This window comes from Pelophylax lessonae (assembly GCF_965119305.1).
Source record: "Pelophylax lessonae genome assembly, chromosome: 4".
In the NCBI taxonomy this organism is placed as follows: Eukaryota; Metazoa; Chordata; class Amphibia; order Anura; family Ranidae; genus Pelophylax; species Pelophylax lessonae.
The window spans coordinates 138,540,960-138,566,760 of NC_138771.1; the positions used below are offsets into that span (position 1 = coordinate 138,540,960).

Sequence of the window (25,801 nt, forward strand, 5' to 3'; positions counted from 1 at the left end):
ACACAAAGCCATTACAGTCTAAACCACTGGCAACAACAGTGAGTACACCCCTCAGTGAAAATGTCCAAATTGGGCTCAATTAGACATTCCCCCCCCCCCCCCCGGTGTCATGTGACTCATTAGTGTTACAAGGTCTCAAGTGTGAATGGAGAGCAGGCGTGTTTAATTTGATGTTATTGCTCTCACTCTCTCATACTGGTCACTGGAAGTTCAACATGGCACCTCATGGCAAAGAACTCTCTGATGATCTGAAAAAAAGAATTGTTGCTCTACATAAAGATGGCCTAGGCTATACAAAGATTGCCAAGACCCTGAAACTGAGATGCAGCACGGTGGTCAAGACCATACAGTGGTTTAACAGGACATGTTCCACTCAGAACAGTCCATGCCATGGTTGACCAAAGGAGTTGAGTGCATGTGCTCAGCGTCATATCCAGAGGTTGTCTTTGGGAAATAGATGTATGAGTGCTGCCAGCATTGCTGCAGAGTTTGGAGGGGTGGGGAGTCAGCCTGTCAGTGCTCAGATATATAGTAAACAGGCTGAAGGGGAAATGAGGCTTTACCGGTGCTAGACTATTTCACTCAGTATAATAACACTAGCAAAATTTGATAAAATATTTACTTTATTACAGTGTGTCATTACAGTGTGTCTATGGGAGAGGTTAAGCTTGGGTTTGGAGGAAGGGTTATTAATTTTCCTATCTATTGCATTGTACTTCTGTATGATGATATATGAAAAAAATATGTGTTGGATTAAATTTCTAAATATTTTTGATATGAATAAAGTAAATATTTTATCAAATTTTGTTATTATACTGTTATTATACTGAGTGGAGTAGTCTAGCTTCAGGAAAGCCCCGTTTCCCCTTCTGTACACTATATATCAATCATTGGGGTGCTGGTGCTTGACATGATTGGTTAGGATGACTATTCTTTATACTGTCAGTGCTCAGACCATACGCTGCACACTGCATCAAACTGGTCTGCTTGGCTGTCATTCCAGAAGGGAGCCTCTTCTACAGATGATGCACAAGAAAGCCGGCAAACAGTTTGCTGAAGACAAGCAGACTAAGGACATGGATTACTGAACTCATGTCCTGTGGTCTGATGAGACCAAGCTAAACTTGTTTTTTGTTCAGATGGTGTCAAGCGTGTGTGGCGGCAACCAGGGGAGGAGTACAAAGACAAGTGTGCCTTGCCCACAGTCAAGCATGGTGGTGGGAGTGTCATGGTCTGGGGCTGCATGAGTGCTGCCAGCACTGGAGAGCTACAGTTCATTGAGGGAACCATGAATGCCAACATGTACTGTGACATACTGAAGCAGAGCATGATCCTATCAGAGACTGGGCCACAGGGCAGTATTCCAACATGATAATGACCCCAAACACACCTCCGAGATGACCACTGCCTTGCTAAAGAAGCTGAGGGTAAAAGTGATGGACTGGCCAAGCAAGTCTCCAGACCTAAACCCTATTGAGCATCTGTGGGGCATCCTCAAACGGAAGGTGGAGGAGAGCAAGGTCTCTAACATCCACCAGCTCTGTGATGTCATGGAGGAGTGGAAGAGGACTCCAGTGGCAACCTGTGAAGCTCTGGTGAACTCCATGCCCAAGAAGGTCAAGGCAGTGCTGGAAAAAAATGGTGGCCACAGGAAATGTTGACACTAATGGCTGTGTGTTGCATTATTTTGGGGGGACAGAAAATTTACACTGTTATACAAGCTGTACACTCGCTACTTTACATTGTAGCAAAGTGTAATTTCTTAAGTGTTGTTACATGAAAAGATATAATAAAATATTTACAAAAATGTGAGGGGTGTGCTCACTTTTGTGAGATACTGTATATATGATGTTGTTATTTCCCCTGATCCTGGGTCCTCATGTCTTTTGGTGGGCTGGGAACACGAATTTAATCAACCCCTCCCAGAAGCTAAGAGTAACATTTTGGATTATGTGCACTCCACCTCAATGGATATGAGGATAAAAAAATGAATTATAAACTGCTCACTAAGTGGTACTATGTTCCATCAAAATTACAAAAGATTAACCCAGATGTGTCATCCCTGTGCTGATGGGAGTGTGGGAGGCGATGGAACACATACCCATATATGGTGACATTTCCCATTGATTTATATATGTTGGAAAATTCTTGAAATTAATCAAGATGATCAGTAATGCTGAAGTTGGGAAAGACCCCTGGCAATGTGTGTTCAATGCTACAGGTGAACCAAAGAAAAAATATAGAGCGTCTATTATTCCATTCTTGTTGAATGCAGCAAAAATACTAATCCCGAAATATTGGAAATCAAAAACATCAACATTGATGGATTGGTTTAGAGAAGTAGATAGTACTAGATTAATGGAAGAATTAATACATCTGCAAAATGACTCTTATTTAAAATTCCACAGAACTTAGAGTAGTTGGTTTGATTTTAATCACTTTAGCTCCGGAAGGTTTACCCCCTTCATGACCATGTCATTTTTTGCGATATGGCAGTGCGTTACTTTAACCACTTCCCGCAAACCGACGTACCTGTACATCCGCTTGAAGAAGTGGTTGTACCTGGATGATGCCTGCAGCTGCAGGCATCAACCTGGTACTGTTTTTTTAGAGCTGGTGGTCGGCTTTCAGGAGATAACAACTGATGCAGCTCAGCACCTGCTCAGCTGTTATCCCAGCGAGCGGGAAGGGCCGTTCCCACCAGGAGACCCCGAGCAACCAGCGACACATCCGCCTGCTGGTTGAAGTCCCGAACGAAGCCAGATTCGGCTTTGATCAGGTCTCTGATCATGTAACCTGGAAGTGACGTCACTACGTCACTTCCGGTTTACTTGGCTGCCAATGGCGCTGATTTAAAAATAGTGACAGTATTCAAAAATTCAGTGGAGAGGTCTGGGGTCTTTTAGACCCCAGATCCCGCCACAAAGAGTACCTGGCACTGCCTATTACTGTCACAAGGGATGTTTACATTGCTTGTGACTGCAATAAAAGTGATAAGATTTTATTTTTTTTTTTAAAACAGTGTTAAAAATAAAATAAAAAATAAAACAAAATAAATAGGATTTTTTTTATTTTTAAAAAAATTATGTTCTTTTTTTCCTAGAAATAGAGCTTACTTATGTCTGATCACATCTGTTTTTTTTTTTTTTTTTGCGCTATAAACAAAAAAAGACTGACAATTTCCAGGACAATGTAAAACAATATAAAAACAATAATAAAATGTAAAAAAAAAATCGAAATTCTTCATCAATTTAAGCCAATATGTATTTTGCTACCTGTTGATGGTAAAAAAAATCCCAAAAAGCGTATATTAATTGGTTTGGGCAAAAGTTATACCGTGTACAAAATATGGCATATTTTTATAGAATTGTATTTATTTTTTACTGGTAATGGCGGCGATCAGTGACTTATAGTGGGACTGCAACATTGTGGCGTACAAATCGGACACGGGTAAGTGACACTTTTTTGGGGACCAGTGACACCAATATAGTGATCAGTGCTAAAAAATATGACACTGGCAGGGAATGGGTTAACATCAGGGGCGATCCAAGGGTTTAATGTGTCCCTAGGAAGTAGCAGAATTAGCTCATTAAATTAATATGTTATGTTTTCAGGTACCTCATCCCTAATCAGAATAGAGAGAGTATGGAGCACTGGGGCATAAATTGGGATTTTAAAGGGTACCGTTATATAACCAATACATACAAGGATAAAGTTTTTTCTTAAAAAGGTTTTTACTTTTATTATTCACATGTATTTCCCAACAAAGGGAGAACAAGGATAGACAATAATGTTACAGGACAAATCATATAGACATATACATAGGCGCAAATACATATACTGATAAAATATCAAAGCAAGATCACATCCTTTAATATGTGGGTGGACTCATCAGAGGTTACAGCGGGCCCGGGTAATCCAGTGCCAATGTGTATCTCTCTAATGGATCCAGACTCCACTACCCGACATGTTTCGCGGTAAGTACCGCTTCCTCAGGGGCACAAAGGATAGAGCTTTATGATAAGCAACTAAGAAAATGATAAGAAAAATACAGAATTAATAAACATGAATATCAAGGTTACACTTTTTCTTAATGACATTGTAATATTTCGAATATCAGTGTGTGTCAAGTATGGAGCAATAGGCCACAGCCCCTCCAACTTGTGACACATGTACGTCATGTATTCGATCACATCTTATAGGGTCACTTACATAGATATAAAAGAAGTTCATCTACATTGGAATACAGGCCAAGGCATATGTAGACATTCCCACCTGTGGGGCTGATGGAAAAAGTATCCAGGGTAAGTGTGCTGGATGCCAACTTACGTCCCCCTGGCGGGCATGGACGATCGCAAGGCAAAGAAGGTTTGGCCTAGATGGTAAAAAATGGTACTGGTAAAATATGTACTACATTCTTCAAATAAATATGAAGAGTTCCATAGATTATAATGTGGAACACATAATTATCTAAATTGTTGTAAAGTCATATCATAATTATTGGTTCTACATAAAGAAATTTTTATGTTGTTATTCAGCTGTCCACAACGTTATTTCTGTTATTGAGAATTGTATAAAGGTAATTACCTACCAGAATATATGCCAAAGCTTGCGTATTGGTCAGATGGTGGAGATGGACACATAAAACGCGGGTGTGTATTAATGCCAAAGGAGAAATGTAGATCTATATTCAGATCTCCAGACCGACATGCCAGTCTATATAAATATATATGTAAAAAAGACAATATAAACGAGAAAGAACAGCCAATCCATTAATAGGAATGTATTGGAACGCTATAGCAATGTGCAAAAGTATTGGACTTGACAACGTCCCCTTGGCAACAGTAGAGATATCAAAATGTTGCCCTAGGCTCACAAGCATAGGGGAAGTCCGTGGAGATATCGAAGGTTAAAAAATAAATTTTCAAAAAGAGATAAGTATTCGGCATATCCAATGTCTATAGCGCAATTACCTTGACCAGCTCCTGTGTCTTGCTTCCACCATCTGCACAACACTGGCGTGCTGCACGTGCCTATATGCGTCGTCAACTCCGTTGTCATCCGTGGGCGACGTGCCCGACGATGACATCACGGAGTCCGATGTACAACTGCGCATGCGCGTCGGTAGACGCAATGCGCAGCTGTTAAATGACACAGAGAACCACCTCCAATGCGGTTGCTATGCAACCTCATGACGCCGGAAGACAGCAACGAGGCTGTAGATGGAGACAGCGCTAATGAGGGAGGATCCATCTGTGTAAACAAAGGGACGTGGTGTAATGTATACCACACGGACCTCTGTACATCGCATGCCCGCCTATGGGACCTCATAAGCAATCCTACGCACAGAGCCCCTGAATGGCCCCTCATCACGGTGGGATGCCGTCCATGCCTTTTATCGAACTATATGCCAAAGTTTACAAGAGTAAGAATGTATAGTAAAAAAACATACCGTAAGTGTGATCACCATAATTACAGCATATTCATTACACCCAAAATTATTAAAAGAGCTTAGTGGTGAGCTGGCAAAACCATTAACAGATTTATTTAACCAATCATTAGTAACAGGAGTCGTCCCGGAAGATTGTAAATTGGCAAATGTCGTTCCCATTCACAAGAAGGGTAGTAGGGAGGAATCGAGCAACTATAGACCAGTGAGTCTGACATCAATAGTAGGCAAATTAATGGAAACCCTATTAAAGGATAGGATTGTGGAACATCTTCAATCCCATGGATTGCAAGATTGAAAAACAACATGGGTTTACTTCAGGGAGATCATGTCAAACAAATCTTATAGATTTTTTTGACTGGGTGACTAAAATAATAGACGGTGGAGGTGCAGTAGACATTGCATATTTAGATTTTAGTAAGGCTTTTGACACTGTCCCACATAGAAGACTTATAAATAAACTGCAGTCATTGAACATGGACTCCCATATTGTTGAGTGGATTAGGCAGTGGCTGAGTGACAGACAACAGAGGGTTGTAGTCAATGGAGAACATTCAGAACAAGGTCATGTTACCAGTGGGGTACCTCAGGGATCTGTACTGGGACCAATTTTGTTTAATATCTTCATAAGTGATATTGCAAAAGGCCTCGATGGTAAGGTTTGTCTTTTTGCTGATGACACAAAGATATGTAACAGGGTTGATGTTCCTGGAGGGAAACACCAAATGGAAAAGGATTTAGGAAAACTAGAAGAATGGTCAGAACTCTGGCAACTGAAATATAATGTGGATAAGTGCAAGATAATGCACCTGGGGCGTAAAAACCCAAGGGCAGAATATATATATATATATATATATATATATATATTCCCCTTTACTACTCTATTGTGGTAGGCTACACAATGTTGTAATGAATATCCTGTAATTATGGTGATCACACTTATGTTTTTTTACTATACATTCTTAGTCTTGTAAACTTTGGCATATAGTTCAATAAAAGGCATGGACGGCATCCCACCGTGATGAGGGGCCATTCAGGGGCTCTGTGCGTAGGATTGCCTATGAGGTCCCATAGGCGGGCATGCGATGTACAGAGGTCCATGTGGTATACATTACACCACATCCCTTTGTTTACACAGATGGATCCTCCCTCATTAGCGCTGTCTCCATCTACAGCCTCGTTGCTGTCTTCCGGCGTCATGAGGTTGCATAGCAACCGCATTGGAGGTGGTTCTCTGTGTCATTTAACAGCTGCGCATTGCGTCTACCGACACGCATGCGCAGTTGTACATCGGACTCCGTGATGTCATCGTCGGGCGTGTCGCCCACGGATGACAATGGAGTTGACGACGCATATAGGCACGTGCAGCACGCCAGTGTTGTGCAGATGGTGGAAGCAAGACACAGGAGCTGGTCAAGGTAATTGCGCTATAGACATTGGATATGCTGAATACTTATCTCTTTTTGAAAATTTATTTTTTAACCTTCGATATCTCCACGGACTTCCCCTATGCTTGTGAGCCTAGGGCAACATTTTGATATCTCTACTGTTGCCAAGGGGACGTTGTCAAGTCTAATACTTTTGCACATTGCTATAGCGTTCCAATACATTCCTATTAATGGATTGGCTGTTCTTTCTCGTTTATATTGTCTTTTTTACATATATATTTATATAGACTGGCATGTCGGTCTGGAGATCTGAATATAGATCTACATTTCTCCTTTGGCATTAATACACACCCGCGTTTTATGTGTCCATCTCCACCATCTGACCAATACGCAAGCTTTGGCATATATTCTGGTAGGTAATTACCTTTATACAATTCTCAATAACAGAAATAACGTTGTGGACAGCTGAATAACAACATAAAAATTTCTTTATGTAGAACCAATAATTATGATATGACTTTACAACAATTTAGATAATTATGTGTTCCACATTATAATCTATGGAACTCTTCATATTTATTTGAAGAATGTAGTACATATTTTACCAGTACCATTTTTTACCATCTAGGCCAAACCTTCTTTGCCTTGCGATCGTCCATGCCCGCCAGGGGGACGTAAGTTGGCATCCAGCACACTTACCCTGGATACTTTTTCCATCAGCCCCACAGGTGGGAATGTCTACATATGCCTCGGCCTGTATGCCAATGTGGATGAACTTCTTTTATATCTATGTAAGTGACCCTATAAGATGTGATCGAATACATGACGTATATGTGTCACAAGTTGGAGGGGCTGTGGCCTATTGCTCCATACTTGACACACACTGATATTCAAAATATTACAATGTCATTAAGAAAAAGTGTAACCTTGATATTCATGTTTATTAATTCTGTATTTTTCTTATCATTTCTTGGTTGCTTATCATAAAGCTCTATCCTTTGTGCCCCTGAGAAAGCGGTACTTACCGTGAAACATGTCAGGTAGTGGAGTCTGGATCCATTAGAGAGATACACATTGGCACTGGATTACCCGGGCCCGCTGTGACCTCTGATGAGTCCACCCACATATTCAAGGATGTGATCTTGCTTTAAAATTTTATCAGTATATGTATTTGCGCCTATGTATATGTCTATATGATTTGTCCTGTAACATTATTGTCTATCCTTGTTATCCCTTTGTTGGGAAATACATGTGAATAATAAAAGTAAAAACCTTTTTAAGAAAAAACTTTATCCTTGTATGTATTGGTTATATAACGGTACCCTTTAAAATCCCAATTTATGCCCCAGTTCTCCATACTCTCTCTGTCCCTAGGAAGTGATAACTATGTGGGGGGTACTTTAACTGTGAAAAGACAGAGATTTGTGTTCCTGCTTAGCAGAAACACAGGATGTCTGTCTTCCCTTGTCACAGAATGGCAATCTGCCTCTCTTGGGAATGGGAACGATCCATGGATCCCAGCAGACATCAGGTCCGCCAGACCCGGTGATTGGCTCCCGCTGTGTCTAATCACAGCGGGAGTGGGTCCCCAGTGGTACATGTGTGCCCCAGACCCGGAGGTGCAGAATCACTATGGGAAGGGATGGGTAGAATCAGGGAGGTAACCACTTATGGTTTTCTATGGCACTACCCTCCTAATTAATATTATTAGTCTACACACCTTTTCGGTTTTAGCTTTGTTTAGAGCTTTTTTTGTTTTTTGTTTTTTATTTTGGGATGACTAGATAGTGAGGCTGGGTAGACCGTACATCATAGTTGGGAGAAAGCCTGGAAAAGATACCTACAGTGGATATAAAATGCCTACACACCCCTGTTAAAATGTCAGGTTTCTGTGATGTATAAAAATGGGACAAAGATAAAGACAGTAAAAAAAATAAAATAAAATAATGTAGTTGCATAAGTGTGAATACCCTTTTATAACTGGGGATGTAGCTGTGTTCAGAATTAAAGGAGATGTACAGCCAAAGCTCGTTTGGCTGTTTATCTGTGGATCACAGGAGTGCAGTTTGTTCTGCACTCCTGTGACCCGTTTTCAGCAGAGAGTGGACTGAAGTCTGAAGAGAGTGGGCTGAGAGTGGACTGGCGTCAGTGAAGTAAGTCAAGGCACCGCATCATCACGACAATGGAAGTCGGGATCCAGCAGGTGCCTGGACCAACACCCGGCTCAGGCTCTCAGCGAGCCGCTGAGAGCCTGAGCCGGCCACTCTGCCTCCTCCACAGCTTAGTGCTCCAGTGAGCGAGGATGGGGCAGAACAGAGAGCTGTCAGAACCGAGTGATCAGTGGTGTTCAATCACTCGTTTCTCAGTACGGAGGCACCGGGGGACAGATGCCGCATTGGACTGATGCTGCATTCCCCTAGGTAAGTATAAATCTAAAAAAAAAACATTTCCATACATCTCTTTTAAGCGCTCACATTCAAACGCATGTTAAATAGGAGTCAGTACACCAGCCATCATTTAAAGTTCAGCTGTTCTAGTAGGTCTTTCCTGACATTTTCTTAGTCGCATCCTACAAGAAAAACCATGGTCCGCAGAGAGCTTCTAAAGCATCAGAGGAATCTCATTGTTAAAAGGTATCAGTCAGGAGAAGGGTACAAAATAATTTCCAAGGCATTAGATATACCATGGAACACAGTAAAAACAGCCATCATCAAGTGTAGAAAATATGGCACAACAGTGACATTAGCAAGAACTGGACATCCCTCCAAAATTGATGAAAAGACAAGAAGATAACTAGTCAGGGAGGCTGCCAAGAGGCCTACAGCAACATTAAAGGAGCTGCATGAATATCTAGTAAGTTCTGGCTGTGTGGTACATGTGACAACAATCTCCCGTATTTTGCATATGTCTGGGCTATGGGGTAGAGTGGCGAGACGGAAGCCTTTTCTTACAAAGAAAAACATCCAAGCCCGGCTAAATTTTTCAAAAACACATCTGAAGTCTCCCAAAAGCATGTGAGAAAATGTGTTATGGTCTGATAAAAGGTTAAACTTTTTGACCATCAAAAATTCCAAAAGATATGTTTGGCGCAAAAACAACACTGCACATCACCAAAAGAACACCATACAACAGGATGTGGAACAATATGGAACAGGGACCTTGTTCAAGGTAGAGGGAATTATGAACAGTTCCAAATACCAGTCAATATTGGCATAAAACCTTCAGGCTTCTGCTAGAAAGCTGAACATGAAGAGGAAATTTATCTTTCGGCATGACAAGACCCAAAGCATACATTCAAATCAACAAAGGAATGGCTTCACCAGAAAAAGAATAACGTTTTGGAATGGCCCAGCCAGAGCCCAGACCTGAATCCGATTGATAATCTGTGGGGTAATCAGGAGATGCCCTCGTAATCTGACAGATTTGGAGTGTTTTTGCAAAGAAGAGTGGGCAAATATTGCCAAGTCAAGATGTGCCATGCTGATAGACTCATACCCAAAAAGACTGAGTGCTGTAATAAAAATAAAAGGTGCTACAACAAAGTATTAGTATAAAAGGTGTGCACACGTATTCAACTATATTATTATTTTTTTTTTTTTACTTCCCTCCACCTAAAAGATTTCAGTTTGTTTTTCATCTGAGTTGTACAGTTTATTGGTCACATTAAAAGGTGGAAAAAGTTCTGAAAAGATCTATCTTTGTCTCTTTTTTTTACATTGCAGAAACCTGACATTTTAACAGGGGTGTGTAGACTTTTATATCCACTGTATGTTTCAAAGATAGCAACCCCCCCCCCCTTCTTGTCTTATGCCCCTTTCCTTTTTTTTTTTTTTTTTTAATTATTTATTGTATGCGGGTAATCATATGTATATAGAGGGGTACTGTAAATGGAATCCCTTGGGGCTTTTTAATTTTTTTGTTTTGTTTTTGTTGGCTGTACTGAACAGAGAGAGAGGGACTGACATTGTATCCCCCCCCCCCCCCCGAACCCCACCCCCCCACCCCTTCCCCCCGTGAGATCGGAAACTGGAAAACTGGAAGCGAAGAGAATTTTGTTACTCCCAGTTTTGGTTTGTTTATTTATAAACCGTTACTAGCTTGTACAGCATCTGATCAAACTAACCTCGGTTTGATCAGATGCTTTGGAGGCCAGAGGAAGGATATGGGGTCTAATAGACCCCAGATCTCTCCATGAAGAGGACCTGTCACGGCCCATGCTACCACAAGGGATGTTGTTCATCCTTTGTGATAGAAATAAATTTGAGAAAAAAAGTAAAGGGACATTGTAAAAAAATAAATAAATTAATTAAATTTAAAAAAAAAAGATTTTAAATTGCCCCCGACCCCTGTGCTCCTGCGCAAAGGGGAACGTGCAGGGCGGTCCCGCACACTTATATAAACGGTATTTACTCCACACATGTGAGGTATCACAACGTTATAGTGAGAGAAAAAATTTTAGGGCCAGACCTTCTGTGTAACTCTAAATTGGTAACCTGTTAAGGCTTTTAAACAATCACCTATGGATAATTTAATGAACCATAGTTTTTCGATGTTCGAGGGGCGTATGTAATTTTGAAGCAAGACACGTTTGGTATCTATTCACTCAGTGTAACATCATCTTATATATTTTCCCAGAAAATATAGGTATTATATTGTGTTCCATTAAAATTCATTAAAGTTAATTTTTCCCCAAAATTTGCCTAAATACCGCTGCACGAACACTGTGTAACAAAAAAATGCAACATGCACCATTTTATTTTCCAGGGCCCCTGCTTAAAAAATATTTTTATAATGTTGGGGGTTATAAATAATTTTCTAACAAAAAAAAAATACAGATTTTTACATGTATGTGAGAAAGGTCGGAATTGGCCTGGAGTAAAGTGGTTAACCATTATCACCAATCCTTGCTCCAGAGAGGATCTTGCAGTCTAGTACTACTTGCTCAGTTATATAAAAGAATACATGGTTTTGACAGGTACCTGCTCCAACTTTCCATCAGATTGCCATGGTGATCAACCAGAAGTTTTCCTTCCCCCCACTGCCTGCAACCTTCTGAGACATGTCCCAGGTCCCAGAAGGCTGGGGGACCATTAACAAAGTGCAGTGTGGCTTACACATGCAGTGGGCAGCTGGCTGTGAAACTGCAAGGAATCTGGCTGCCCACAGTAAACATGCTGCTGCTGGGCACCTAAAGGCTGCTGAAGAACCGCCACCGGTGAGGATGGTGCGGGACCCCTGGACAGGTAAGTGTCCTTGTATTAAAAGTCAGCAGCTACAGTATTTGTACCTGCTGACTTTTAATTTTCTCAATCAGAGCGAAGAACTGCTTTAACGTACCAGAATGTATTCGGGTTGTAGGAGGAAATGATTTGGCAATATAAAAAATGAGTTGAAAAACATACAAACTCCATGCAGCTTCTGTTTCTGCATTCTAGCGTTACAAATCAAGACTGTAACAGTCTATGCTGCATTTGCGTAGGGAGATGGTGTGAAACTCAAAATGTTTGGCGATGGCAAAGGTTACTGTTATTCTGCTAATGAGTTTGTGTAGCAGTGACAAAGAACACACTGCTGTTTCTCACCCCCACTGTGGCCAATGAAGGCAGCATCATTAAATCACATTGTACCCAGCCCCCATTTAAACTTAGCGATATTAATGCCTCTCATTAGTATATACAGATGAGTTGGCCAGACAGTCAGGTCAACAAAAACATGTTAACACAAGAAAGCCTTTGTTAGCTGACCAAAACGCTCGTTAACATTACACATATACAAAGAGGTTGTTGTGCTATTGCTCATTAAAACTGTGGCCTAAAAAAACTTTCCTGTTCGAAATTGCTTTTGATATTATTTTCAACCTTGTTTAAAAAAAATAAAATAATCACTTCCTGATCTTCGTTTCAGCTCCAAACCTGACTTGCTTGTCTTTCTGCCATGGGTCATACACCAGTCTGGCAGCAAAATACATTTCTGGTATATAGTGAGAAAATTGCTACTTTATTTGTAGTCTACGATTCTCTAGGGCAGGCATGTCCAACCTGCGGCCCGAGGAACGCATGCGGCCCTGGACCGCAGGCAATGTGGCCCACTTTTTTTTGCTGGGGAGGAAGGAACTCGGGTCGGGGGCATGGCCACAGCAGCTTCCAACTAACGGTAGGCAGAAAAGGTTGCCTCAGAGGGGAGGGGGGGAGCATGTGCAGTGTTTCTGACTCCTACCACCATGACCACTTCAAATCACTGAAGTGGTTAGAGTGTTCCTTTATTATCTCTCAGAAGAAGTATACCTCTGTATACTGATTCCATTTCATTTGATCATCCTCTAGTTGTGTTAAATTAGTGTGGGGGGGGCGCGGTGGCGCGGGAAGGGCGCGGCGGCATTTTATTACTTATATACCTTAACTATAGTGTATATTTTATATGCGGTCCGATGTGGCTCAGAGAAGCCAAAAGGTTGAACACCCATGCTCTAGGGATAATTAAAGAAAAACTGGATGGAAAGACAGTCTTCACAAAAGAATCAGGGGGCTACACAAACCTTGCTTGTAAGGCCGAACTAAACAACACACCGCAGGAAGTGCCGCCATGGCTAACAGAAGATAGACTTAGAACTAAACTAGAGAAACTTAACATAAATAAATCACCGGGACCGGATGGCTTGCACCCGCGGGTTCTTAAAGAGCTCAGCCAGGTGATTGCCAGACCATTAGTCTTGATCTTTAAGGATAGTTTACAGATGGGTATGGTGCTAGCTGATTGGAAAAAAGCCAACGTGGTACCAAAATTTAAAAAGGGGCCGAGGTATATCCCGGGGAACTATAGGCCGGTCAGCCTAACATCTGTAGTCTGCAAGATTTTGGAGGGGATGTTAAGGGACCACATACAAGACTTTAGTAATGAAAACAGTATAATTAGTAGTAATCAGCATGGATTTATGAAAAATCGTTCTTGCCAAACCAATCTATTAACCTTCTACGATGAAGTGAGCTGCCACCTAGATAAAGGAAAGCCTGTGGATGTGGTGTATCTGGACTTTGCAAAGGCCTTTGACACCGTTCCCCACAAACGCTTACTGTACAAACTAAGGAAGGTAGGTATGGACCATAAGGTGAGTACCTGGATAGAGAACTGGCTCCAGGGGAGAGTCCAGAGGGTGATGATTAATGGGGAGTACTCGGATTGGGCGGGTGTGGAAAGTGGGGTCCCCCAGGGTTCGGTCCTGGGACCAATCCTGTTTAATTTATTCATAAATGATCTAGAGGAGGGGATATCTAGTACAGTCTCAGTATTTGCAGATGACACCAAACTAGGCATGCCGATATCTTCTATGCAGGATGTAGAAACCTTGCAAACAGACCTGAACAAAATAACGGGGAGGGCAACTACATGGCAGATGAGGTTTAATGTTGATAAATGTAAAGTAATGCACTTGGGGGCCAAAAACCAGAAAGCAAGCTACTTACTAGGGGGGGAACCTCTGGGTGAGTCTAGGATGGAAAAGGACTTGGGGGTACTGGTAGACAACAGGCTTGGCAGTGGCATGCAATGCCAAGCCGCTGCAAGTAAAGCCAACAGAATACTGGGATGTATAAAAAAGGGGATTCACTCCAGAAATAAAGAGATTATTCTTCCACTCTACAAGACTCTGGTCCGGCCACATCTGGAGTATGCTGTCCAGTTCTGGGCACCGGTCCTCAGGAAGGATGTGCTGGAACTGGAAAGAGTCCAGAGAAGGGCAACAAAAATAATTAGGGGAATGGAGAACATCAGCTATGAGGAGAGGCTACAGGCACTGAACTTATTCTCTCTGGAGAAGAGAAGATTGAGGGGGGATATGATATCAATGTACAAATACTGTACTGGCGACCCTAGCATAAGGAACAAACTATTCAGAGTAAGGGAATACAATAAGACACGTGGCCACTCACTAAAACTAGAGGAAGGGCGGTTTAACCTTAAAATGCGTAAGGGGTTCTTCACTGTGAGAGCGGTAAGTATGTGGAATTCTCTTCCACAAGCAGTCGTATCAGCAGGGAGCATTGATAGTTTCAAAAAACTGTTAGATGGACACCTTAGAGACCACAACATACAGGGGTATACAATGTACGGTTAAAAGCAAACACACACACACATCATAGGTTGAACTGGATGGACTTTTGTCTTTTTTCAACCTCACTAACTATGTAACTATGTAATAGAGAATATGTTCATACTATACAGTTTTACTTTTGAAAAAAAATTTTTGCAGCTTATTTCTTACATAGTTAGTCAGGTTGAAAAAATACACAAGTCTATCTGGCTCAACCAAAAAAAACCAGTAAAGAAATGCACAATCCTATACCCGCAGTTAATCCAGAGGAAGGCGGAAAAAAAAAAACCCCATCAAAGCATGATCCAATTTGCTTCAGCAGGGGAAAAAAAATCCCTTCCTGATCCCCCGAAAGGCAATCAGATATTTCCTGGATCAACTTTACCTATTAATATTAGTACCCATCAATTATATACAACCAGGAAAGAATCCAGGCCTTTTTTTTAAAGCAATTTGGTGAGCTGGCCAGAACCACCTCTGGAGCTCTTACAGTGAAGAAACCTTTCCGTATTTGGAGACAAAATCGGTTTTCCTCTAGACGTAAAGAGTGCCCCCTTGTCCTCTGTGTTGACCTTAAAGTGAAAAACTCAACACCAAGTTCACTATATGGACCCCTTATGTATTTATACATGTTGATCATATTCCCCCTTAATCTCCTCTTCTCAAGAGAGAATAAATTCAGTTCCTCTAATCTTTTCTCATAGCTGAGGTCCTCCATGGCTCAGTTTGGTTGCCCTTCTCTGCAGTTTCTCCAGTTCCCCGACATCCTTTTTAAGAACTGGTGCCCAAAACTGAACTGCATATTCCAGATAAGGTATTACTAATGATTTGTACAGGGGCAAAATGATATCTCTCTCTCTGGAGTCCATGAATCTGTTAATACAAGAAAGGACTTTGCTTGCTTTGGAGCCGCAGCTTGGCATTGCATGCTATTATTAAGCTTAGGATCTACCAGAACACCCAGATCCTTCTCCGCTATGGATTCCCCCAGTTCTTTTCCCCCTAGTATGTATGATGCATGCATATTCTTAGCCCCAAAGTGCATAACTTTACATTATTAACATTAAACCTCATTTGCCACATAGTTGACCAATGAAACAGTGCATTGAGGTCAGCTTGTAAGTTGGAGACATCCTGTAAGGAAGTTTTTTCCACTGCAAAGCTTGGTGTCATTTGCAAAGACTATATAATATAATTCACTATTGTTCTGTGGGAGCTGGGGAATGTGCAAAAACAGGATTATGTTTTCTCATTAATGTCTTCTTAAAGTGGAATTTTAGTCAGAAAATGAAGCCCTGCTAGATCACTTCGGGTTGGCACTTTTTACAGGTATAGCAGAGTAAAGCATGAAATATAAGTGCTTATACTGTGTAAAATACAGTAATACGCTGTCTCACCCTGCTCTGCACATGCTCAGTTGCTCTCAATTTTTAGGCGCTGTGCCAATTTTGCAAAGGCTGATCTGCTGACAGCCTAAAGATTTACTGTTGTTCAGGGGCTCTGGGTTTCAGCAAAATGGCAGCCTCTGGCAAGAAGAAAAAGGAGCAATTGTGGAGGCAATTTACAGCACACACTAATTTTGGTAGCATAGTTATTAATGTGGAATGTATGTTCCTCCCTAAAAAACATTATTTTTTATCAAGTTGGAATGGGCAAAGTTCAATGTTATGGTGTACAGAGGAAAGTCCGTGCCACATTTTATTTTGACAGTTTGGACCAGGTTTTGCAGAAAACAGGCACTCTAATGAGCCAGGTGTGTGCTGGGGTTATATTGGGAACCAGGATTAGAGGTGAGTGGCCCCACCCTCCTGAGGGGGTCAGTCAGTAAAAGGGAGCTGCAGGAGAAACAGTCAGAGCTGATGGAAGTACAGCGTTTGGTGCACAAGCACAGGGACTGTGTGTTCGACGGTCTGGAGGAACAAGGCAGGAAGCCTAAGCAGAAATACTACAAAAAAGAGCCCCGAGGTTGAGTACTACTTGTCACATTGGTGGTGAGAACCCCTGCAAAACTATTCTAATGTTAACGTTTACTTTGTTTTCAATAAAAGTGGGCAGAAAATGTCGGTATTGGGGCTTTTTCTGCCCCATTTAATTGAAAACAAAGTAAAAGTTCACATTAGAATAGTTTCTCACCATCAGTATGACAAACAGGTTCCACTCAGAACAGGCCTCGCCATGGTCAACCTAAGAAGTTGAGTGCATGTGCTCAGCGTCATATCAAGAGGTTGTCTTTGGCAAATAGTTATATGAGTGCTGCCAGCATTGCTGCAGACGTTGAAGGGGTGGGGGGTCAGCCTGTCAGTGCTCAGACCATATGCCCCACACTGCATCAAATTGGTCTGCATGGCTGTCGTCCCAGAAGGAAGCCCCCTCTAAAGATGATGCACAAGAAAGCCCACAAACAATTTGCTGAAGACATGCAGACTAAGGACATGGATTACTGTGGTCTGATGAGACCAAGATAAACTTATTTGATTCAGATGGTGTCAAGCATGTGTGGCGGCAACCAGGTGAGGAGTACAAAGACAAGTCTGTCTTGCCTACAATCAAGCATGGTGGTGGGAGCGTCATGGTCTGGGGCTGCATGAGTGCTGCCGGCACTGGAGAGCTACAGTTCATTGAGGGAACCATGAATGCCAACATGTACTGTGACATACTAAAGGGCATGATCCCCTCCCTTCAGAGACTGGGCCACAGGGCAGTATTACAACATGACGACCCCAAACACACCTCTAAGACGACCACTGCCTTGCTAAAGAAGCTGAGAGTAAAGATGATGGACTGGCCAAGCACGTCTCCAGACCTAAACCCTATTAAGCATCTGTGGGGCATCCGCAAACGGAAGGTGGAAGAGCGCAAGGTCTCTAACATCCACCAGCTCCGTGATGTCGTCATGAAGGAGTGGAAGAGGACTCCAGTGGCAACCTGTGAAGCTCTGGTGAACTCCATGCCCAAGAGGGTTAAGGCAGTGCTGGAAAATAATGGTGGACACATAAAATATTGACCCTTTGGGCCCAATTTGGACATCTTCTTTTAGGGGTGTTCTCACTTTTGTTGCCAGCAGTTTAAACATTAACAGCTGTGTGTTGAGTTATTTTGTGGGGACAGCAAATTTACACTGTTATATAAACTGTACACTCACTACTTTACATTGTAGCAAAGTGTAATTTCTTTAGTGTTGTCACATGAAAAGATATAAAATATTTACAAAAATGTGAGGAGTGTACTCACTTTTGTGAGATAGTGTATATATATTTAGTGTATATACACATAAAGGCAGTCCGTGAGTGCCATTACATCTGACTTGCAAACGACTCCTACTTACAAACGGAGGCAGACAACAGGAAGTGAGAGGAAATCTCATATAATTTATATAGATGTGTTACACTCAGAGTGATACATTTTAAGCATTTCTTTATTTTAATTTGGATGATTATGGCTTAAAGCTAATGAAAACCCAAAATTCAGAATCCCAGAAAATTAGAATATTACACAAGATCAATAAAAAAAAAAAAAAAAGGATTTTTAATACAGGAATGTTGGCTTACAGAAAAGTATGTTCATGTACAGGATAGTATGCACTTAATACTTGGTCGGCGCTTCTTTTGCACGAATTACTGCATCAATGCACTGGGGCATGAACATGAAGGCAATCAGCCTGTGGCACTTCTGACCAGCTTTATGGAGATGCTGATTTCATTTTCCAGTAGGACTTGGCACCTGCCCACACTGCCAAAAGTACCAATACTTGGTTTAATGTGGTTTAATGATCATGGTATCACTGTGCTTGATTGGCTAGCAAACTCGCCTGACCTAAATCTCATAGAAAATCTGTGGGTTTTTGTCAAGAGGAAGATAAGAGACACCAGACCCAACAATACAGACGAGCTGAAGGCCGCTAAGCAACCTGGGCTTACATAACACCTCAACAGTGTCACAGGCTGATCGCCTCTATGCCATGCCGCATTGATGCAGTAATTCATGCAAAAGGAGCCCCAACCAAGTATTGAGTGCATACTATACTGTACATGGACATACTTTTCAGTAAGCCAACATTTCCGTATTAAAAATCCTTTTTATTTTTTATTGGTCTTATATAATACTCTCATTTTCTAAGATATTGAATTTTGGGTTTTCACTAGCTGTAAGCCACAATCATATTTGTGTATATTTGCTGTTTCTATATTTGTGTATATATATATATATATATATATATATATATATATAGATATAGATAGATATAGATAGATATAGATATATGCAAATATAATAATTCAATAAATCTATAATATCGGACGTTTGTAAAGGGTAGTGAAAATGTTAAAAAAAAATTTGTCCTGGTCCTAATTTTGCATACTTTTTTCCAGGTTTTTGGGGCAGATGATGTGGTCTGTACACGGATATATGTGAGAGCATGAATACAAGTCATACAGGCTCTCAGAACCGTTCTATACCCATCAGTTATGTAAGGATCCTGCTACACCAGCTCATCTGTTGTATACTTTAAGGTTGAAATAGTGTTGTCATTCACTAGTAGAATCAGACTGCGCTCTTACAAAATGCAGTGTTTTATAGTAGTAGTGCCCAAAGCTCACGCGGCATGAATTGCCAATGATGGTTATAAGCTCAGAGTGCATTGGTGCTATTTCAGTACATATTGCCATGCAACTATGTCACTACATTTTACTGCTGATCAAACAATAAATAGTCTACTGAACTTTGTGGACAGCCTTTTTCTTTAGTAGATTTCGTTAGAAACTCTAGAAATAACAGGCAACTAAATTGATACATTAATAAGTTAAACTATACATCCCCGACACCCAGAGCAAATTAACAAATTCCAAACAAAAATTTAGCACCTTTGAGATTGCACCAAACCTAAATTTGTTGTGCCAAGTAGAAAAGCAGCCATTTCTGCTGTTTACATAGTGACTTATGCCTTAATAATATATTTATGTGTGTCCAAACCTCCAGGTATAAAATAGCTTTTGGACTAATTCACAGCTCTGTCCTCTCTGTTGCAACAGGATTACGGGTTGTGGTATGGTGATAATTTAACATGTATTATGATTTCCCACTTTAGAGTATTTTTTTTAGATATGCATATTTTCATAATTGTAGGCATCTTTTCATATTGGCAAGGAAATATTCAAACTTTCCTCAGAAAAAGTAATTCTAATGCTACCATATTGGCAAAAGAATGAAGATACAGGAAACACACATATAGATAATTACATGCAAAGTCTACAAGATCTGTTTGGACTTTTTTCTATTTCTGGATTATGTTATAAAACAAGGTATTGTTTCATGTTATAGGAAAATATTTCACCAGAATCTGGATATGCATTTTATTCTTTTAAAATATGTTGCCTTGCATTTGCCCAGAAAGGTCTTTGGACAACCTTCACTATAGAGTGTATCCACAATTTTAGACGTGGCTGAAGTTTTTAAGGTTAATAATAAGTCAGGCACTCACATGAAGGGCTCACAATTAAACCTTTATTAAGGCTGAACTTCATGCTGATATAAACACCACTCATTACAATTATGTATTCAATAAAAATAGTTAAAGGTATTTTAAAATACAACTACTATAAGTGCCTGGATCTGTTTTCATGTCATTCTGTAATCCTCTGTACAACAGCACTTACATTGTTGGAGGAAGGTTCAGCACTAGAAGCCAATCATACTGACAGATGGAGAACAGGTAGGAAGAGGGATAACCTGTATGCTTAACTGGCAATCTTCAGCCAGGAGGACAGTGGTGGGAATAGTTTATTGTCTAAATGTGCTGTTGCAGTAAAGGTCAACTGGGTGCAAAGAAGTTAAAAAATCCAAAGACGTGTAACAAAGTTCATAGTGAAAAATGCCGGCAACTCAGTAAACTCCTCTATTGGAACTTTATTTGCTACATGTAAATGGACACAGAGTGTAAAATTCGAACGCGTTTCGGCTAATACCACCTTCTTCATATTAGTCGAAACACATTAGCATTTTAAACCCTGTGTCTATTTACATGTAACAAATACATTTCTAATAGAGAGGTATACCTAGTTGCTGGCATTTTTTAGTATGGACTGACAGAATTGGGAACAGAACATCCCAGCCTGTGCACCGGCCTCCAGCACAAAATCTTGGATTGAGCAGTAGACCTGAGATATGACCTATATTTCTACTTGTAGGTAACAAAGTTCCTCTATATGTATTTCAAATGTGTGTTTATCTGACAGCCTAGAGGTAGTTCACCCCATTTTCCAAGAGTCACATAAATTAATCAGTGTCCTATACTCACAACCAGACAGCTGGTGCAGTGGGAGATCTGTTTTTTTTTTTTTTTTTGTATCTCTGCGGTGCTTTATTAAGACTCAATGTTGAAATGATAGGCCTTTCAATGGGAATAATCAGATATGGATTCCAGGAGTTGGACTGGAGTGTTGGTTTAAGGAATAGACTCAATGGGGTTGATTTACTAACGCTGGGTAGTGCAAAATCTGGTGCATGTCTGTGAAAAAAAAAAAAAAACAATCATCCTCCAGGTTTCTTTGTCGAGGCCTAATTGAACACGCAGAAGTTAGAAGTTGATTGGCTACCATGCACAGCTGCACCAGATTTTTCAGTCTCCAGTTTTAGCAAATCAACCCCAATGGCTTACAAATTCTACTGTTTGGAGGCTTGCAGTTGGCACTGCTGCCCTGCAATGTATTCTGGGAAGTCCAAACATTGCAAATGTGTTAGCAATATACATGGCACCCTACAAGACTGGTGGCTGTAAATTCATCTGCTGGTTGACATTATCACACTGAACACAGAGATCACAGTGTGGGCTTACAAAATGCCAAGTTGTGCATTGCTTTTAAGAAATAGTTTTCACTACAATCTTCATAAATTTCACAGGAAACACTGTTGCTGTGAACAATCTTGTCTCTTGCAGTTTCTCTATTCAAAACTATTATTGGAGAAAAAAAAGTATGCATGTGGGGAAAACAAAATGTGCATGTAGCACTGCATTCTCCAACAAAGTGGTTTTCTTTGGAACAAGCCCACTATTAAGGAAGAATAACATACATATGGCACTATATTAAAAAAATAATGCATATCCAGAACCTGATGATCAGTTTGATGCCTATAGAGTATGGACAATATTCTTTTCTGGGTTTGAAAAAAACCCTAGCATAATTCCAAACATTTTTATAGTCTATTGCTTTTACCCTAAACTAAAATAAGCTCCAAGTGAAGGTAGTGAATGTTATGTTCAGTAATGAATAATGAAACCTTTACACAGGTATGCCAGTTTACCAACATTGTGGAGGTGATAAAGATGTCAGAACCATAAATAACAAAAATGCCTGTTACATGTGACGCGAGGAGTAAGATTATTATTTTTTTTTTTATATATATATACATTGGTGCAGCTCTAAAGTTGATAATAAATAAAAGTCATTCATTGCAATGTCAATACAGAATTGATAGAATAAATGAATGTCCATAAAAAAAGAAGTGAAATTAATCTTTATCCAAATCCTGTGTGGTAGGTACAGAGAAAATGATATTAATTGAAGAGGAAAGGTCTTCATCTGCTTACCAGATGTAATTGACCACTGAGTTACAGGTGGTCAAGTAGGGCACGAGGAAAGTAAGGTCTCCTTCAAACCGTATACATGATCTCTCCACTTATACTCCTCCTCTAATTACTCTTCTGTTCAGTCTCAAACAGTGTTGCCATAGTTCAGCCTTTATGGTCACCTCACCAGCTACAATATAAACGCTTATAAAGCCCACTTCCTTTTTCTTATCTGAAAGGGATGAGTCAATCCCTCCTCCCTTGCTGGCAAACTCTCAGGAGAGTTTGAGAGAGAGCTGTGCACAATGTCATTAGCTGTATAAGCATTTATATTGTAGCTGCTGAGGTGACCAATAAGGCTGAACTATGGCAACACTGTTTAAGACTGAACATAAGAGTAATTAGAGGAGGAGTATAAGGGTCCTTTCACATGGGCTTTCCACTCAGCGTACTCTGTTTTTCTCAGCGGGGGATCGATCCGCCAATCCTTGCTGAGCAGTGGCATGACAGGTCCGTCTCCGCTTACTTTGCAGAGACAGACCTGTCAGATCCTTGCTCTCCTCTATGGGGAGATCGGATGAAAACGGACCGCCTGTCCATTTTCATCTGATCCTATCCGATCCGATCCAATCCTCCAGACGGATGGAAAATAGGGTTTCATGTCACCGCTGACATCCACTGCTCCATAGGGATGCATGGAGCATCCGATCAGGTCCATCTGAAAAACTTACAGGCGGACCTGATCGGAAAGCCCGTGTGAAAGGGCCCAAAGTGGAGAGATTGTGTATACGGTTTGAGGGCGACCTTACTTTCCTCGCTCCCTACATGACCACCTGTAACTCAGTGGTCAAATACATTCGGTAAGCAGTTTGCAACAAACAATGCGGGTGTGGAGTTGGACCTTTCCTCTTAAATTTATATCACTTTCTTTGTACCTACTACACGGGATTTGGATAAAGATTCATTTCTTTTCACTCACTTCTTACTTTATGGACATCCATTTATTCTATCAATTCTGTATTGCCATTTCAATGAATGACTTTTATTTAGATTATCAACTTCAGCGCTGCACCAATGTATATATGATCTGTTTTGGAGTTTTGTATTTGACTTCTAGTGCTGGCTGCTTATTCCTACCTTTTTGACTTAAGCGCAGTGTTTTTTCTATTTTTTTGTTTAAGATTTTTTTTTTTTTTAATGGAACTTCTAAACCAAGGCTGCATTTCATAAGGACGCAGTCTGTCATTTATACCTTATTACTAAAGGGGACTGGAATACACTACAAAGCACCACTCCCTTCAATAATCATACCTTGAACAATGTTCTTTGTATTGTGTACTGTGCCTTTGATCAGTGTCTCATTATACATCTGCTCTTGTTACTCTGTGATTTAATAAAGTTATTTCAATAAAAAAAATATTTTGTTATATTTTCTAAGAAGCAACACATGTCTGCCCCATAAATTGGAAACTGACAAAAGGATTACAACCTTGTCATTCTAATACAGATGTTACCTAGATATATGCTACTATTTAAATGATCAAGGAGGAGAATTCATACAACTATGTTTAAAATAACACTGTAAATATGTTCAATTAGTATAAGACAAAACCATGTGTTTGCAACAGCTTTTTTTGTAAGTTTAGAATGAAATGTGGATGAGACATTTCTTTTGCTGTCTTTGTCCAGGTTGAGGAGACAGTACTATAGTATAAAAATATTTTCTAGCAAGTAGAGTTTTTTGTGAGAATAGACTTTGTACAGTGCCTTGCAAAAGTATTTGGCCCCCTTGAACTTTCAGGCTTCAAACATAAAGATATAAAACTGTAATTTTTAGTGAAAAATCAACAACAAGTGGGACACAATCATGAAGTGGAATGAAATTTATTGGATATTTCAAACTTTTTTAACAAATAAAAAACTGAAAAATTGGGCGTGCAAAATTATTCAGCCCCCTTAAGTTAATATTTTGTAGCGCCACCTTTTGCTGCGATTACAGCTGTAAGTCGCTTGGGGTATGTCTCTATCAGTTTTGCACATCGAGAGACTGAAATTTTTGCCCATTCCTCCTTGCAAAACAGCTTGAGCTCAGTGAGGTTGGATGAAGAGTGTTTGTGAACAGCAGTTTTCAGTTATTTCCACAGATTCTCGATTGGATTCAGGTCTGGACTTTGACTTGGCCATTTTAACACCTGGATATGTTTATTTGTGAACCATTCCATTGTAGATTTTGCATTATGTTTTGGATCATGTCTTGTTGGAAGACAAATCTCCGTCCCAGTCTCAGGTCTTTTGCAGACTCCATCAGGTTTTCTTCCAGAATAGTCCTGTATTTGGCTCCATCCATCTTCCCATCAATTTTAACCATCTTCCCTGTCCCTGCTGAAGAAAAGCAGGCCCAAACCATGATGCTGCCGCCACCATGTTTGACAGTGGGGATGGTGTGTTCAGGGTGATGAGCTGTGTTGCTTTTACGCCAAACATAACTTTTTGCATTGTTGCCAAAAAGTTCGATTTTGGTTTCATCTGACCAGAGCACCTTCTTCCACATGTTTGGTGTGTCTCCCAGGTGGCTTGTGGCAAACTTTAACCACTTGCCTACAGTGCACTTTCACCCCCTTCCTGCCCAGACCGATTTTCAGCTTTCAGCGCTCTCACACTTTGACTGAGAATTACTTAGTCATGCAACACTGTACCCATACAAAAATTGTGTCCTTTTTTTCACACAAATAGAGCTTTCTTTTGATGGTATTTGATCAATACTGGGTTTTTTATTTTTTGTGCTATAAATAAAAAAAGACTGAAAATATCGTGAAAAAACACATTTTTCTTTGTTTCTGTCATAAAATTTTGCAAATTAGTCATTTTTCTTCACAAATTTTGGCCAAAATGTATACTGCTACTTATCTTTGGTAAAAATAACCCAAGTAAGTGTATATTATTTGGTCTTTGTGAAAGTTATAGAGTCCACAAGCTATGGTGCGAATCATTGAAAATTGATCACACTTGATCACACCTGATGTACTGAAGGCCTATCTAATTTCTTGAGAAACTAAAAAGTCAGGAAAGTACAAATACCCCCCAAATGACCCCTTTTTGGAAAGTAGACATTCCAAGGTATTTAATAAGGGGCATGGTGAGTTTTTTGAAGTTGTAATTTTTACCCACAATGCTTTGCAAAATGAAGATTTTTTTTTTTTTTTTTTTTTTTACAAATTGCCGTATTAACAGGTTATTTCTCTCACACAGCACATGTATACTTGCAACTACACCCCAAAACACATTCTACCACTCCTCCTGAGTATGGCGATACCACA

General features: G+C 40.4%; 1 protein-coding gene across 1 annotated transcript in view; it reads left to right on the forward strand.

The window, feature by feature from the left end:
* The window catches only part of CRABP1 (cellular retinoic acid binding protein 1), a 36,233-nt gene extending 16,593 nt beyond the window's left edge, over positions 1–19,640 (forward strand). The window contains exon 4 of the mRNA XM_082252669.1: positions 19,291–19,640. Coding sequence (XP_082108795.1) covers positions 19,291–19,341 — 51 coding nt within the window. The 3' untranslated portion in view covers positions 19,342–19,640. The remainder of the gene's footprint in view (positions 1–19,290) is intronic.
* The last annotated feature ends 6,161 nt before the right edge of the window (positions 19,641–25,801 follow it).